Genomic DNA, 16,880 nt, shown 5'->3' with positions numbered 1-16,880 from the left:
AGCTTTTTGGGGGGAGAGAGACTGATACGGGGGGAGGGAGCTTGTCGATAGGAGGCGCGAGCTATCAGAATTTTGCCATCGTTTTCTTTTTCCTTTTTTTCTGGTCCTTGACTCGGGGTCGCCCGTCCCCACTCGGCCGGGATGGAATGACCAACGGCGTTTGATGGAATTTTCCCAGTGTTCGATGCCGTCCACCCAAAAGGGGGCGGGTAGTGGTTTTGGCCAATCAAGTGCGTTCTGGATCCTCATTCGCCACTGCGTTCTCCCTTCCACAGGTACGTTCCTTTTTTTCGAGTACCTAAACTATGCTTACCCATGTATCTCATATCAGCCCAGAGAAGGGAAAAAGGTCACGATACTACAGCGGTGCAGATAGTTCACTTGGCATTCAAGAACTGATCTGTGATTGAAGGTCCCTAATACTCAAAATCACGAGGGAAAATGGACGCACTCATGTACACACGCATTGGGAATAGCTGTGGCGACTCCAAGTTCACGCCGTTGCAAGTGTCAGCGTCAAGACTTTTGTGTAAGAAAGCTCCAAGCTCTGGCTGGCGGCACCGGGACAGTGGAGCATCTCCTGCCGAGCTGATTATGTAAGGCCTCTTTTTTGCCTTGAGCACGTCCCTCCACGTCAACGCCTGCAAGTCCCTGTCCGAGCTCTGGACGAGAATTTTGGGCCAGACCAAAGCTCTGTCGACAAAAAAGCCCACGATCCGGCCAACGGTTTCCAAGCTTACTGCAACACGATACCCAAGATGGCCTCAAGACCGGCGTTTGCGGCTCTCGGCTGCCTTCAATGCCGCAATCAAGTGCTGAGAGCTGTCACTTCCAATTCTGCCACCTTCCTTCGAGCTCCCGTTGTCGCAGGAAACACAACTTTGCGACCTCGCAACAACCTACACAGAGCCTTCTCGAGCCTGCCGCCCGACACGCCCAAAACGACAAATGAGCCGAGCTCGCAAACACCAGAAACCGCCTCAGAGGAATCCGAACAGCCTGCCGAACAGCCCGAAGCAGCGAACTCTGGCGAGAACGAAGAAACGCCATGGTTCTTGCAGGTTGAGCCACCGACGCACGCACCGACGCAGCAAGTGTCGCCTTTGCCCGAGCTGCCAGAATCTTCGCCTCCTTTACTCGAGCCCTTGTTGAAGTACGTCTACGAAGAAATGGGACTCGACGACCTCTCGCTCCTCGACTTGCGCGCACTCGACCCGCCTCCTGCTTTGGGACCAAACCTTCTCATGCTGTTTGCGACGGCGCGAAGTGAGCGGCATCTGCATGTCTCGTCCTCGCGACTGGTGAAATGGCTTCGCCATCACCACAGAATCGAGGCGAACGCCGACGGACTCATTGGCCCCGGTGAGCTCAAGACGAAGCTACGGAGGATGCGGAGGAAAGCAAAGCTACTGGGCACGAGTGCCATGGCCGCCAAGGGCGGCGACGACGGCATTTCAACCGGATGGATCTGCGTCAACCTCGGAACCAGTGGATCTACATACAACGAAGCCGCTCGCTTCGATGCGGAGGGGAATATGTCTGGATTTGGTGGCCCCGTCACTGGCTCAACCATTGTCATTCAGGTCATGACCGAGTCCCGGCGCAACGAGTTGGACCTTGAGCGTCTGTGGAGCCAGCAACTCATTCGAAGCCAGGCCCAGGAACGTAAGGTGGCGGAGGAGACTTCTGAATACCACAACCGCTTCGGAAAGCTGCCCACCACTGCCAATGTTCGCGCCCGCAGGCCCAACTACGCCAATGGAACTCAGACGAGAAGCTTCTCGACCCGTCTCTCCCGGCCGACCGAAGCCGCTCAACAGGCCCCCGCCGAGGCGGCTGGTGCAGGTATTACTCCTTCAGCGAACTCGAACTCTGTCGCAGACCCGCTGAACAATCACCGCCAGCGTGTTAACGAGATACGATGGGAGGGGGCACAGGTCAGCGTCAAGGAGTGCTTGGATATCCTAAAAGGCATCTTTCGCGCGCCTTCAGCCACAGAGGCTGACGGCCAGAATCAAGCCGATCTTGCCACGGAAGTCATTACGACGATGCATGAACGGCGCATGCCGATTATGGACCATGAGATGCTTGTTACGATCATCGAAGCAATAGCAGCATCTGGTTCGCAGGCCAAGAAGGTTCTCAGCATCCAGTCTAACCTGGAAATGGTCATGCTGCAGGGAACACAGTCATCACCAACCGAGGCCCAGCTCGTCCGATTGATCAAAGCGTACGCGAACCAGGGTAATTGGGAACAGCTTTGGGAGGCGTGGAGCGTTCCCGCCCGCTATAGCCAACGCAGAGGACCGGAGATGTACAGGGAAGTGTTTGCGGTTTCATGGCATACCGGCAACATGGCCAGATGTATCGACACCCTCAGAAAGTGCGTTCAGGAGATGAGGTTGGAACAGCCGCCGGTGCTGCCAGACAACACCATCTGGCCCGATCTGATGGCATGCATCCGGATTGCCGACCCCAATGCGGAACACATCAGCGAGCACATGGTGTCCAGAGGTGACCAGTCGACCGAAAGCCACAAGGCGGCCAACACGGAGTTTGTCAGGATGCTGAAAGAGCTCAAGGCCATGCGACAAAACATCTGAGGCTTATCTCGCGCTACGCATGCATCGTTTGAACCCGATGGTAACACCGTTGGCGGATGACGGCAATGAGGTAGCGCCGGATATCATGGAGTCGTCTCAGTTGCCGGCGGGCTTCGGCGCTCACCGACGCTCACCATTGCAAGATAGTGTAGATATTCCTGTCATGCAGTGACACCACCCCTGGAGACCATATCGAGAGAGCGCGAAGCCTCCCGCACTTTGTACAACAATCAATGTCAACTAGCTGTATTATATACATTTACATAATACCGTCGTCGACCAGAAGACGAACAAACATTATTCCACTTACATGGCTTATACTTTTTTATCGCGGATCTACCCAGACGTGAAGTTCTCGCGGCCGTGACCGTGACCTTCCTCTTTTGGATGTGCTCCGTCTTATCTCTGAGAGGTCCGGACGCAAGATTGCGGGGGAGATCGGGGGTATATCATTGACACGATTTTTTCCACCTCGGCACTAATGCAGGTGTAATCCAGCCTCAATGCACCCAATATTCCGTCTCAAATCTTGCACATGCGCTTGAAGCACCAGTCAGCTTCCGTAAGAGGGTTCGTCGGCCAGCGCATTGTCTCATACCCTGCCTCTCTGTCCCCGTCAATGGACGACTGTATCCGGATCCTGGCCCGGTGTCTTCATGTCGGCAACCCCTAGTCCCCGGAAATCGGCATTCGAGGTTTGATTGTGGACTTGTGCTACCCGCAGGAGCTTGTCCAATGGCACCTCAACGCGGCATCTCCACTGCCGGATCGGCAGCCAAGTCAACATTAGCCCGGTACTTATGTGAAGCTCGCGATGCCCGAAGAAGCAGGTCACGGTAGACTACATCATCATGTTCAAGCAGAAGCCCTTCCCGCATAACTGTACCTAGCCAGCGCCGCCTGCCTATACCGCCTCCATGGGACTCGTGTCAGTCCAACGGGGCCCGGCCTTGGCCACACGTGGGTTTGCGGACCTCGAAATTGCTACATAACCTGATCCATCCCGCCGCCATGGCATCTTGATCTCTCTTCCCGCTTGCCAAGGACTCTCTCCCGCCCTTCGCATCCCTTTCCCTCCACTTCCTCTCTTAGCACAAGGTCTCATCCCAGCACCATGGCCCGCCTCATCCCGCTCACAATCCTGGCATCCGCCCTGCCCAAGGCCCTCGCCTGGGGCTCCATGGGCCACGCCACTATTGCCTACATCGCCACCAACTTTGTCGCCCCTGAGACAAAGACCTACATGCAGCAGCTCCTCGGCGACACCACGGATGACTACCTCGCCAACGTCGCCAGCTGGGCCGACTCATACCGCTACACCACCGAGGGCGCATTCACATCGCCCTTCCACTACATCGACGCCCTTGACGACCCTCCCCACTCGTGCGGCATCGACCTCGAGCGCGACTGCGGCCCCGCGGGGTGCATCGTCTCGGCCCACGTAAACTACACACAGCGCCTTCTTCAGCCCGAGCTTGACCTCGAGCAGCGCCAGATCGCTGCCAAGATGGTGATCCACTTCACGGGCGACATTGGCCAGCCGCTGCACTGTGAGAACCTCGAGACCGGCGGCAACGGCATCCCCGTCGAGTTCAACGGCACCGACACGAACCTGCACGCCGCGTGGGACACCAACATCCCGCAGTCCATCGCCGGCACGACCGGCAGCGTGCTCACCATCGCCAAGAAGTGGGCGTCGAAGCTCAGCACGGCCATCAACTCGGGCGAGTTCCGCACCGCGGCCAACTGCTGGGTCCAGGGCCTCAGTCTGGAGGACTCCGAGGCCACCGTGGTGTCGTGGGCGTCGGAGAGCAATCAGTTTGTGTGCTCGGTCGTGCTGCCCGAGGGCCAGAAGGCGGTAGAGGGGCTGGACATCAGCGGTGCGTACACGACGAATGCGCAGCCGACTGTGAGCCTGCAGGTTGCGAAGCAGGGGTACAGACTGGCAAAATGGCTGGATGCCATTGTTGCCAAGTTGGCCTAGGCGAGGAATTTTCGTCCAGGCCTACTTGCAGGGTAATCGCGTTGAGGTCATACGGCTGAATGGCTCAGTTAAATGCGACGTTATGAACCAAAAGTTACACCCTAATTCAAGTCGATATACAACCACTTCAGTACTGGTTTATCCACAGCCATTAAAGTTGAATTTGTTCCTCTTGGTAGCGTATTCACGTAATCTTCTAAGCAAAGACTACTTACAATGGCGCGCTTCTATTAATTCTCGTCGTCTCATGGGCCTAGTGACTATGGTAGTATATGAACTTGTTTGTTTTATCCATGTCCAATTGTTATCATTAAAGCGAGGCATAAGCTATGTTTCGAATTCAGACATCTCTAAGAAGTCGTCATTCACTTCTAAATAGGGTTTTCAAGAGCTGTGCGCTTCCGGGATATGGCATCAAACCCAAGTCAAGGAATAACCCAATGTTCCAATGCTAGTATTCACTGGCCATTTAGCTGCCTGTCGAGATCGTTCGTTTGTACCCTCGGATCCAGTATTGGGATTGCAAGAAGATGCCGCAGCACACTGAATGCCATGGTTTCGTCGGATCGACCAGTATCAGATCGAACCTCTTCAGCAGCTTGGTGTTATACGTCAGTATTGGTTTTGAACAACTCCGGATCTTCAAGAGGGTCATGAAAGCCACTGACCTCCACAAAGACTTTGTTCAGCTCCATCAAGGCCACATTACGACCTAGGCACTGCCACCTGCCGTAGCCAAATACCAACTCTAATGTGCCCTCCATGACTCGCAGCTTCTCTGCATCGGCTTCTAGCCACCGTTCTGGTCGAAATAGTTGGGAATCTGCACCCCAGATATCTGGTCTGCGGAAGATACCCCATGCGCAATAACCTATCCTAGTGCCCTCCGGTAGGTGTACGCCCTTGAATATATCGCCGGCTCCACCGTTAGACACTTCCTTTGACATTTGACCCACAACCGGCGGGAAGATCCGAAGGCCTTCTTTGACTACCGCCTGCAAATACGGCATCTCGCGTGCTTCCGCATCGGAAACAACAGGCCTCGAGAGGTTGGCAGAATCAATCTCTGCTCGAAGGGTAGCAGTTACTTGAGGATTCGTGATGATATGGAGGATCGTCGCTCGGATTGCGGTCGCTGTCGTACCAGAACCAGCCAAACTTTGTATCGTCAGAAGGTGCGGCGACAGAATTCGATCAATTGGGGTAAGGATCCTACAGCTGCATGAGAATTTCCGACTCGACTTCAGTTTGGCTAAGCCCTCGTGCGACAAAAGACCCGAGCATGTCTTTCTGAACTATTTTGTTGGGCCCGAAACGTTCAGCTGCGACTTGCTTGGCAATGCTGATTCGGGCGAGAATGGCCCTTGTAAGCGACTTCCATGGCTCCAAGTAACATGAGAGGATCCAAATACGACGGCATCTGTGTAGAAACAACTCACCCCATTGTCTTTCCGACACCAATGGCATCTTTCTCAGACGGCATCATACTCCTGAACAATGGCGATGAGAGTAGCGCAAGGAGCCATGGCAATACGCTGGTCATGAGAATCGTTGGCATATTCTGCTCCATTGTCTTGATGTATTCTTGGACATCCGAGTCGGTCGCCAAATCTCCGAACGGCTTCCCGAAAGCGATGTCAGAAATGACATCGAGCGTGAAATATTGGGCCTTGAAACCAAAGTCGAAAGGTTTGTCTTCTGAGACGTATTTATCGAGCAAATGAACCAGCCGCAGCACGTTCTGGTCAATCTTGGCCTCAAGATCCTTGACTTCTTTTCCAGAATACTGCAGATAGTTTCAGCTCCGTGATTCCATGGCAGTAGCCGTTGGCGATCTTAGCTTACACCCGCGGCCATCTTCGACCGAAGTTTGTTATGCAACCCGTCGTCTCTTGTGGACAGCACATTGTCTTGGCCTGGCTTAAGTCTCATGCCATCATACCAGTTAGATCGCCGGTAAGTCGTTCGCACGTTGAGCATGCGCTTCATGAGATCTGGATCGCTAGTGATGAGATCATTTGGCCCGACGCGAACAATCGACCCTGTGCGGTTGGAGAAATTTGTTACTTGCGCGTTGGGGCAGCTAGTTTGGAAGCGTACTGTGTACAACGTACCGTACTGTTGGCAAGCCTCATAAAAGTCAAGATGCGTCCTACCGCCGCCAACTGCCCGAACGAGCCACCACTTGGAAAACCCAGCGGTCGGAGGCCCCTTGATGTGCCGCAGCCGTAGATACTGGCGAACAATTGCTGCGACGCTGTAAGCGATGAAAACCGAGACTGCGACGCTCGCATATGCGAGATAGTCCCGATTCATGGTCACACTTGGGCAAGCTGGGGACCGGCTCGCGTGCAAAAATGAACCATGGGTAGGAGAAAAATCAATGTCTCAGGTTGTGAAAAAGTTGTGAAAAGAAGAAGAAAACCTAAGAACCCCTGAGACGAATTCCCCTCGCCCGCTGCATAGAAATGGAGCCTGGAGAATGACCTGACCGAAGTCCTTGAATCCTGCAATGGCACGTTGCAGGATGACATGGGGACTCTCCAGAGTCTGTGACCTCTGCAGGCTCTTTGACCAATATTGTCAGCACTTGCGATGGGTGGTTTTAGACTGCAGGTGGCTTAGATGATTGACACGGCAGACGCGGGTATGCAACCTTGCCGCACGGAGCACGGGCCGGCACGACGGAGTTGCTACCCAATGGAATCATTGCCGTGTTGAAATCCTTACCGATGTCATGCTGTCGTGCCCCTATCGCATCAGCAAGTGCCTTGCCATTGAGTAGGTGTAGCGGGGTTATGATGCAACCTCTTCCGCAGGTTAGCCGGGACAAAAGAAGGAGGCCTGACCCAAATTTCCCTGATCTGCACACCGCGATTGGATCGCTACGCGGCACCAAGAAGCAACGCCAGGAGAGACCATGTCTTTCTTTCAACCCAGCGGTTAAGAGCGTACTTCAGTAGGGCCTCTGAAAATTGAACTCTCGAATTCTTTCAAACTTGTTCCAACTGTCTTCGACTGTATACGTGGCCTGGTCAATTCCATTGAGCTGAACATCCAGAAGCGACCGATCGGGCACCCTCCGTCGTCGTCTCACCACAAGTGGCTCAGCATGGCTGATCCAACCCCGGCAGACACTGGTCCACTCGAAGCGGACGTGAGTTGCGCATATCCCTGGATCGCGCCTGGTACTCATTGCAGTTGCAGAACGCGAACGAAAATGATGCCAACGATGACGCGGATTCTGCCATGGGAGTTGTGAGGAACCCCTCGGTCCGACGATTTCTAATGCCTCCATACTGACGTGGCCCAAAGTCTGTGCTCGGATCATCTGCATCCATGACAAGCAGCATCATGAGATACCGCGAGGAAAATGGTAGAACTTATCATGCATATCGAGAAGGGAGTAGGTCTTGCACAGGTTTTTTTCCTGGGAAACTTGCGTCTAATTACGGTCAACTATTAGGATATGTCCTGCCAAATGACGCTGTAAGAATCCCTAGACGCTTAACACTCATCTGAATCTTTGACTGATGACAAAGTGCGCAGGTCGAGAACGAGAGGCTAGGTATGATCTGCAAACCAGAGCAGGGCAGGATACTGAACCAAGTGCAATGACTAAACTCCCCTAGACCTTCAACATCACTTGTACACACTTACACTTGATGGAAAATTATTCATTTCTCCGGCTGGTCGCGACAAGCCACTTCGCAGAGTTCTTGATGCAGGCACCGGAACTGGCATCTGGGCCATGGACTTTGGTATGACAGCTTCAGCTCCAATTCCCACAAATTCACAACATGAACTAACTTGTTTTATCTTCGACCATCGACAGCCGACGATCACCTGGAAGCACTGGTAAATGAGTGATAGAATAAGGGAGGGCCGACGACTAACAGCGCTCGCTCCAGATTACCGGCGTTGATCTCAGCCCAATACAACCACCATTGTAAGAATTGAGTCCAGTCTACGAGTCGTTCATGATTAACAACTCATGCAACAGCGTTCCGCCAAATGTTACATTTTACATCGATGACCTAGAAGACGACTGGACATACTCTTATAAATTCGACTTTATTTTTGGTCGAATGCTTACCGGCTCTATCGGCGACTGGCCTAGGTTTATCCAGCAAAGCTATCAGTATGTTGCAAACAACAATCTGCAACGCGTGACGTTATGCTACAAAGGAGCTAATCATGGTTCCAGATTTCTAGAGCCAGGGGGATGGATCGAACTGTCAGACATTCTTCTCGACTTGCAGAGCGACGACGGAAGTGTTGGCCCAGACTGCGCAGCTCAAAGGTGGGCAATGCATATGCTTGAAGCCGCGGCGATATGGAAGCGACCACTAGACAGCTGCAAGTTCTATAAAGAGCAACTGGCGGAAGCGGGGTTCATAAACATTGAGGAAAAGATATACAAGTGGCCTTCAAACCCTTGGCCAAGGGACCCCAAGTACAAGGAACTAGGTAAGCAGCTTTCAACTGATTTGGCAGAGCTCTGGTAACCTCAAAATACTGACACTGAGTTGAAGGAACTTGGACATATGAGAACCTAGGTAATGGGCTATCAGGGCTGAGCTTAGCTTTGTTTACGAGAGCCTTAGGATGGTCAAAAGAACAGCTAGAAATCTTTCTGGTTGACGCCAGGAAGGACATGAAAGACAGATCAATACATGGTTGGTGGCCAATGTAAGTTCGTCCCCTATCCCTAATAAGAAAAGCTTACTTAGTAACTTCCTTCTAGCTACGTAGTCTATGCACAAAAGCCAGAATGAGTCGACGATCACCAGCAACGTTTGGAAACCGGAGACAGCAGCACACAAAATGACAGAAGACACAATGTATCATTCCAAATGGACTATGACGCACAGAAAATGTCATTTAGGAATCAAAGCCCCCTTTTGTAGATAATTTTGATCTCAACATCGTGAGACAGTCTTTCAACCTCTCATTGTTGTTCGAATCTCGAAATTTCCTTCGAATTGGGCCACAAATAAGTCGTTGATCAACTGACAGTGTTGATACTTATGACCCGAAAATTGAATTTCCTTGATGTCTCTCTTCTTCCGGCGCCGACCAAGACAGCCTCTGTGTCCTTGTTACACATCGGTGCTTCCCATCCGGAATCAAACTGGTTGATCTTGGAGGCGACCGTCATCATATCGTACTTTTCCCACCAACACGTAACAAAAGCTCGGAGCATGTCACCTTACCCCAGAACGCTAGGATTATCAAGCCAGGATGTAAGTGAGTTATTGTTGAAGGGGTAAACGAACGGTCGGTGTTCATGTGATAGCCTATGAATCAAAGAAGTCGAAGAGATAGTGCAACCTTGGCGTCTTTTCTCCGGATTGAATATCCATGACTGAAGTCAGGAGCGGTATTGATGCCATCAATGTTTATGAGATGATTAAGACAAAACCCTTTACTCAAAAGTATGGCTGATAGGACACGCCAACGCACCATTGGATAGCCCAACTTGAATGCTGCTTACACGAACAAACGTGCCCAGTTCTGTGTCAAGAGAGTACGCGCAAATAGATTTAGTATGCAACAAGATAGTAAATGACAACAGTGCGTGAAACCCCATCGCCTCCACAAGGTTCACATTATAGTCTTTGAGGGACAGACATGACTTCACCAATTTATAGACTGTCATAAGCTAGTAATTCACTATACCTCCCTGCGAGTATTTAACCTGATTCAGACTGATGCTATGTGTTACCACCGACCTCAAAGTGACTTTAGGAAGTACTTCTTCTTGATGATGTCGGCAATCTGCAATCCTGGTTAGTATTCTCAATCCATATTTTCAGCCAGGACGAAGAACGCACCTTCTCACCAGAAGCATATGTCGTCGCCGTAGGTGCAGCAGTCAGAACCATGGGCCAATAGCTCACGTCAATAACCCTCAAGCCCTTGGTCCCATACACCTGCATCTCCGTATCCACCACTCCGCCCTTCTCCTTCGGCACCATGGCCGCAGTACAGCAGGAATGTGCATTCGAAGGCGTCATATTCTCCGCCAGCAGCCTCTTCAGCTCCTCCTTTGTAGCCTTTTCATACGGCGCAGACATTCTGGGTCCAAGAACCTTCATCGCCGGCGCAGCCATGATCTCTTTGCCCTTCTCAAACAGCGCCACCGCCAGATCGAAGTCGATCGGGTCCGAACACGTGCGGAAGTCAATGACGGGCTGCTGCAGCGGGTCAGTAGAGTTGATCCTCACGAATCCGCGGCTCAGCGCCCGCAAAAAGTACAGCGTCACGCTGTTGCCTGTGCCCCAGTGTACCATGCCAAGTGGAACGTCCTGGCCAGCAAGTTGGTCCAGGACAATCTCGCGCTGCTTCTTGTAGCCTTCCTGGACGGAGGACGGGGTACCTGGGGCGAGGTATGCAGTGAATTTATTACGCTTTGCGGCGGCGAGGATGTCTCTCCAGTCGGAGGTCGTGTTGGCGAGGGGAGGGACAGCGAGGTTGGTGCTGAGTGTTCGGACAATTGTGTAAGCGCCTTCTCTCTTGGCATCGTAAAGAGCTCGCTGCTCGGCGTTGTAGGTTGCATTGTTATCCAGAGCGCCGCTGTTGGGGAAGATGTTGTTCTCGACTGGCTCTTTTTAGACCCGTCATCTCACAAAGGGGACCATACTTACAAGTGTAGGGCACCTTCAGCTCACCCTGATCCATAAAGTTTTCGCCCACGCCGGGCAAGTCGGCAACGACATCAATCCCAAAGCTCTGTAAGAACTTCTTCGACCCAATGCCTGAAAGCTGCAGCAACTGCGGCGTGTGAAGTGCCCCTGCTGCCAGAAAAACCTCCTTCTTTGCAAAGACCTCGGTTTTGTCACCACCTGCTGTAGGCAGATATTCAAGACCGACCGCCTGCTTGTCCTTGAACAGAATTTTGGAGACAGTGTGCTCGGCGAGGATATGGTAGTTATTCCGCGACTCCTTGACGCGCCGGTAGTGGTTGATCCGGGCGTGGCTACGGGTCCGGGTCGTGGCGTCGGCAAGTGTTGGGAAGTTGAAAAGACCCACAGCTCTATCGCCGCCGTTCGGGTCCGGAGATGGGGTCAGTCCGCTTTCCAATGCAGCTTGCCAGAAGTTCTCTGCTAGAAGTCAGAGAAGCTCCAAAATCAAGAGGGGAAGGCTTGTGCGTGACGGCTTACTGGCTCCGGGAAAGAAGTAGTTAGGATAAGACGCGCGAACAGGACCATCGTGGCCGTGGGCCGATTCGACCCAGGAGATGTTGGCAGCTTCCGCAAAGTCTTTTGGCGGAGTGGTGAGGTTTTCACTCTGATTTTAGAGTTAGGCTCTTTCGAAGCGTATTCGGCTGAAATTGCACACCTACCTTCCTGAAGTAGGGCAACAGATCATCCCATCCCCAGCCCTTGGCACCGAGTTTTTCCCAGGCAGCATACTCTGACTTTCCACCGCGGACAAAGACCATACCATTCACAACGGAGCCACCGCCAACGACACGTCCGGCTGGGACAGAAAACTCGCGGTTGTTTAGCGCGGGCTGCGGCGCGCTCGTCAAACCGAGCCACAGGTAGGGGACTGGAAGGAAGGCTCCTGGTACGAGGACAGTATCCTCGTCCTTGTCAAAGGGCCCAGTCTCAATAACAAGAACATTGACTGTTTTGAACTGTTAGACTGGGAATGTTGCGGAGGTTTTTAAGACCTTAACATACTGCTCGGGTCCTCCGTGAGCCGATCCGCCACTGTCAGGCCAGATACACCACCACCGGCGATGACGAAGTCGTACTCAGTCTCTGCAACTGCCTCTCGAGAGGCAAGCGTAGCATGATGGGGAACAAGAATGGCGATTACGGATGAGCTGAACGCTAACAGGGCCGTGATGGCCCTCGTCGTGGTGGAGAGTAAGCCAGGCATTGTGTTAATAACAATTTGGCAAGGACTGGTGTAACGACTGCTGGGATAGATGAGGCGTTGAGGTTGCTCAAATTAGATTGGAACTTTAGGGACACCTTCATCATTCAAATAGCCTCCCGTTGAAGCGCATAGCATAGACTTTACCATTTTCACTCTGAGGGAGCCCTGTACGTGCATATGCCAGTAAGCAGAGAACGCCTTGGCGATGTTGCAACAACGCAACTCAAGGCGGACGGCTTTGCAGGCATGCCAATCGGAAGTTGGCAACCTAAATCTATTCCGGCTGGAAAGGCGAAGCATATACTTTAGAATCGAATGTTGAACATATTGCCACTCTGACGCTCAGGTGTGGCCGGATCACCTGCCGCCTTAAGGACGGGGCGATTGGGTTGAGCAAGGTCTCTTCACAGGCGCGCGTTAGTGCAGAAATAATGTCTGTTACCAGAAGACCGAGATTTGCAGCCTATAAATTAAAATCACTTAGTTAAATGCCAAGAGTGACAGTGCTTACTGCCCTACTCTACTCTACTTGTCTGATTCATCCCCCTCTCTCTTCCTCTTCTTCTCCTCTCGCTCTCTCCTTCCCTTTCTTTTTTCCACCTTTTTCTGAGTTGCTTCCCGAAAATTAAACGTTCTTCCGCGCAGATGAACTGCCTTTCGTTCACTACTTGTGTTATCCACGAAAATCAGGAGGACGAATCCCAAAAAACTCTTTGTCATACTAAAGTGTATCACAGTATGGCCCGAATAGGAGCCACCAAAAGGAAAACTTCATCTAAACTTTGCATTTATCAGCGCACGCGGACGCTGTTCTACGTTAACGAAAATTGCCATATCGATGCCATAGAAAGATGAAACTAAATAGGATTATGGAGTGTTGACTTTGTCAGCTTGAGGAGACACAACGCTCATTCAGTTTCAAAGAAAATTACAGCAGCTAGCAGGAGTAGGTCGAAACCGTAAGATCCAAGTATTTTTCTACGAAGTCGGGATAACAATTGGTAGGAGTTGGGAAAACAGACTGAGGTTAAATTTAACAGTAGACGATGAGTAAGAATTGCAGCAGAAGTGTCGAAAAAAATAGATGCAACGAGCCTTGTAGTTCGATTGAAGTTGAGTGACCTGGGCACGAAAACCAATGGTGAGCCTTCAGGCTGTTGAAAGGAAATCGGATACACGACATTACTCTTGTTGTAAGCGGCAAACATTTGATTGGTTCACCTGTCACCCGTTCGGCAGAATTCCCATGGGATATCAAAAACCCGTTGTGCAGACCTTCAACTGAATCCAACCAAAGACCATAGCCCAGATTCATATTCCATATGCTTACCCACAGAATGTGTACAAAATTAGAGTCCGGATTAGCAATAAACGTGTGTCAACGACTTGTCTAGTCATGCTACTGCACTCAAATATCCACTCAAGAACCCATTGAATCACATATTGTATGTAGCCCCGACTCAAGCTATCATAGTATGCTTATTCAATTGTCCGAGATTCGTCAGAATTGCGGATGTAAGGTGTCAGGTTACCAAGATCGCTAGTAATTTCCGCCTGAATGCGCCCGTTACCCAGACATGACCACATGTTGCCATCGAGGTGTCAATGTCGTAGTGCTCCCACCGTGGTGTCTTAATTGTCTTAAGAAAATGGACTGACTAGACGATTGTCCGTTAGTCGTTGATCCTTTAGAAGAAACATAAGAGATCTATCAAAAGCCACGAGCTTGGTCTCTAATTGTGTCAAACAAAACTGAGATAGAAAACAACGTACCGAGCCTCCCCAGACGGGAATTTTGCCGTCGCGCGTGTTGTTCTTATACCGTCTCTTACATGGTGAAGAGAAGACGGAAGTCTCGTGCCAGGCATCAATGTATTCATTGAGATGGTCCACGACGTTCTCCCGCACGTCAAGCGTCCTGGTACGATCGCTCTGCATCTTTCGTGCCGCCTGAATCACATATTCAGTTCTATCTCGAAACAGGGAATCACCGTCCCGTCGGCCAGATTGCCCCGGGGACCATTCATGACGAATTAGTGGGGAAATCCGGGCGCAGCCATGCCCAGGTAGCACTTGGGTATTGAGAACCACGCGTTCTTGATGTCCCGCCCGTTGCGTCCCACAAGTTTGAAGTGTGGCGTCCACGCCATGTCATATCCTGTCGCACAGATGATCATATCCACCACGTGGCTAGAGCCTTCAGTCATATCAAGGCCCGTCTCTGTGATGCGGGCTATTTCGCCAAAGATGCATTCGACATTGGGTTTGATGAGGGCTTCGAGGTAGCCGTCACCAGGGGTCAGGCGTCTGTAGAGCATGACACATTTCAGTGGGTTTCGATACCAGAAACAGAAGGGGTCAGAAGAACCTGCAGCCGACAGGCCACCTGGGAACTAGCTTTCGTGAAAGTACGGGGCGGTTATTAAGTCTCCGATTATCTCAGCGCGCGTATACAACTTGGCCTGATGAGACGCCTCTGTGTCTTTGTAGAAGATTGCGAAGCCCATATTGATTGCTTGTCCGATCCGCTTGCAGTAATTCAGCTGGCAATCAGGGTCCGCGGCCAGACGCTCCATCCCTCGCTCAGAATAAAAATATTGGCTCTTGTCCGGCTGCGCGCCTAAAAACACCGGTGGGGCTTTTGAAGCATCTACGCCTCCCTCCGACCCTGGGCATAACGGCGGGCAAGGATTGCTTGAAATTTGGAGCACAGGCGTACACGAAGAAGCTAAGGGGGGCATGCGTGAAGGTTACGGAGCATGAGTATCCCTGCGTAGTTTACGGGTTTAGCCATTACAAAGACAAATACTTTGAAGAAGTGAAGGATTGCTGGAGGTGTGTGGCAGAGTTTCTGTTGACACAATGTTCAATCTCTAGGCAGCTCTGATTGTACTTTTCCATCTCGCTGCAATTGAAACATATTTCCATACTGATATTCTAATTATGTAGTGTCATCAGCGCCACCCAATCAGGACTTCTCGTGTAACTCCCGACGCCCAATTGCGGCGCCCTCCTATTCATGCATCTTGGCGGCGCAGACGGACAATATGAGACTCAGCACCATCGCCCGACTTCACATGATCATCTGCTGCCTCCTCCAGACTCTCATAAAGCAGCAACGAGCACCACCAAGTCTGTTCATTTACATCAACGGCATATCCTTCTAGCACCTCTCGCGCCATGCCCTTCGAGTTTCCCAAAGCACGAGCTCGGCCTTCCGTCACGCCTTCAGTACCGTCATCCCAGATCATGAACCTTGCCACGCTGAGCGTACGGCTTGGGGTTTTCGCCCCGTCAAAATCAAAGTGGCGTACGAGTGGGCGGCCCGGTTCGAAGAGCTTGTTGATTGCAGCTATGACGGGCGAGAAGCTTGGCGTCAACCAAAAATCCCAGTGGTTCTCGATTTTATCCCAGTCGAGGGTCCAGAAAAAGGTGGCTGGATCAGCTTCGGAGAATCCCCAGGTCAGGGCGCGAATGCCTTTAGCGTAAGGCTTGCCCGGGGTGGTGTTGGCGACGATTTGAGAGCAGAATTCGGCTTCGGCGGCCGTGTGGTCTCTGGCATACGTTGGGAGGAGCTTAAACAGGCAGATTTCTGTAACAGGTTTGCCGAGAGAGGCCGGGGGTGTCTCAGCGAGGAGATAGTCTCTGTAGCCTGCCATTTGTTCCACAGAACCCATGTTTGCTGTTGGCCTGGAAGTGACGCGTGAGGATGAAGAATAACGGTTCAGAAGTTTGGTTGAAAGCTTGGAGGCGACAAACCTGATGCTAAAGCTTTGGACAGATGCGATCGATTAAGCGAATGTGAACACCTCGGTACCTTGGCAGGGTACTGAGGCTGGTATTCCATGTGATAATCAGTTGAATGAATGCTCAGGAGATTGAATACTGGAAATCGAATTTTCCTTATTTACGCGCCTTCAACGCAATAGTTTAGTCTTAATGGGGCCTTCGAGTCGACACTGGAAACAAAACGATAAACACCCTAGGAGCGAGTCATCAAAGCTGACTTGACGTGCCCACTCACACTCACACTTATGCTCATACCCTCTGTCACATACCGCCAACACCACTCCGGGCAAGCCTTATGCCTATAGACGGCCGGGGTTCCTCCCCGGCCGTCTATAGAAACCCTACGGGGTCGCTTCGAGACCCAGTCCTTCCTCGGTGCTTGCGGACCTCTTCTACATGCACCCAGGCGCGCTCCGATGGTCGAGGGGAGCCAGGTCAAGGGAAGCTGGGACGGCCACCTCGCAGTTCACGACGGTTTCCAGGTCGCTATGCATGCGACCACAGATAATACCTCCAGAGAGTTCAGAGTCATCGATAACCCTGTATTCCCTCTCGTCGACGGTGATATTTCCCTACCCATTCCGGTCAACGGCAAACACAATCGAAGAGAT

The 16,880-nt window shown here is 51.8% G+C and overlaps 6 protein-coding genes across 6 annotated transcripts; 2 read left to right on the top strand and 4 right to left on the bottom strand.

Annotated features, from left to right (window-relative positions):
* Nucleotides 1-758: 758 nt before the first annotated feature.
* Nucleotides 759-2,603, top strand: ColSpa_05387 (ATPase synthesis protein 25, mitochondrial; the record flags this gene model as incomplete). The annotated part of the gene is made up of 1 exon (XM_049271599.1): nt 759-2,603. One exon carries the CDS (start codon nt 759-761, stop codon nt 2,601-2,603), a length of 1,845 nt encoding a protein of 614 aa, XP_049127556.1.
* A 1,114-nt stretch (nt 2,604-3,717) lies between these two features.
* On the top strand, nt 3,718-4,587 carry ColSpa_05386 (nuclease S1; the record flags this gene model as incomplete). The annotated part of the gene is made up of 1 exon (XM_049271598.1): nt 3,718-4,587. The coding sequence occupies one exon, from the start codon at nt 3,718-3,720 to the stop codon at nt 4,585-4,587; it is 870 nt and encodes a 289-aa protein (XP_049127555.1).
* A 1,435-nt stretch (nt 4,588-6,022) lies between these two features.
* On the bottom strand, nt 6,023-6,903 carry ColSpa_05385 (cytochrome P450 monooxygenase lolP1; the record flags this gene model as incomplete). The annotated part of the gene is made up of 3 exons (XM_049271597.1): nt 6,023-6,373; nt 6,433-6,629; nt 6,702-6,903. 3 exons carry the CDS (start codon nt 6,901-6,903, stop codon nt 6,023-6,025), a joined length of 750 nt encoding a protein of 249 aa, XP_049127554.1.
* A 3,420-nt stretch (nt 6,904-10,323) lies between these two features.
* Nucleotides 10,324-12,480, bottom strand: ColSpa_05384 (dehydrogenase xptC; the record flags this gene model as incomplete). Its single annotated transcript, XM_049271596.1, has 6 exons — nt 10,324-10,368; nt 10,425-11,191; nt 11,238-11,693; nt 11,754-11,880; nt 11,936-12,222; nt 12,279-12,480. 6 exons carry the CDS (start codon nt 12,478-12,480, stop codon nt 10,324-10,326), a joined length of 1,884 nt encoding a protein of 627 aa, XP_049127553.1.
* Nucleotides 12,481-14,513: 2,033 nt separating this feature from the next.
* Nucleotides 14,514-14,798, bottom strand: ColSpa_05383 (FAD-binding monooxygenase aflW; the record flags this gene model as incomplete). The annotated part of the gene is made up of 1 exon (XM_049271595.1): nt 14,514-14,798. One exon carries the CDS (start codon nt 14,796-14,798, stop codon nt 14,514-14,516), a length of 285 nt encoding a protein of 94 aa, XP_049127552.1.
* A 699-nt stretch (nt 14,799-15,497) lies between these two features.
* On the bottom strand, nt 15,498-16,157 carry ColSpa_05382 (uncharacterized protein; the record flags this gene model as incomplete). Its single annotated transcript, XM_049271594.1, has 1 exon — nt 15,498-16,157. The coding sequence occupies one exon, from the start codon at nt 16,155-16,157 to the stop codon at nt 15,498-15,500; it is 660 nt and encodes a 219-aa protein (XP_049127551.1).
* Between the last annotated feature and the right edge of the window lie 723 nt (nt 16,158-16,880).

This window comes from Colletotrichum spaethianum (assembly GCF_022836535.1).
Source record: "Colletotrichum spaethianum MAFF 239500 DNA, contig12, whole genome shotgun sequence".
Lineage (NCBI taxonomy): Eukaryota > Fungi > Ascomycota > Sordariomycetes > Glomerellales > Glomerellaceae > Colletotrichum > Colletotrichum spaethianum.
Note: the sequence above shows the minus strand (reverse complement) of the source record. Positions and strands in the feature narration are given on the sequence as shown.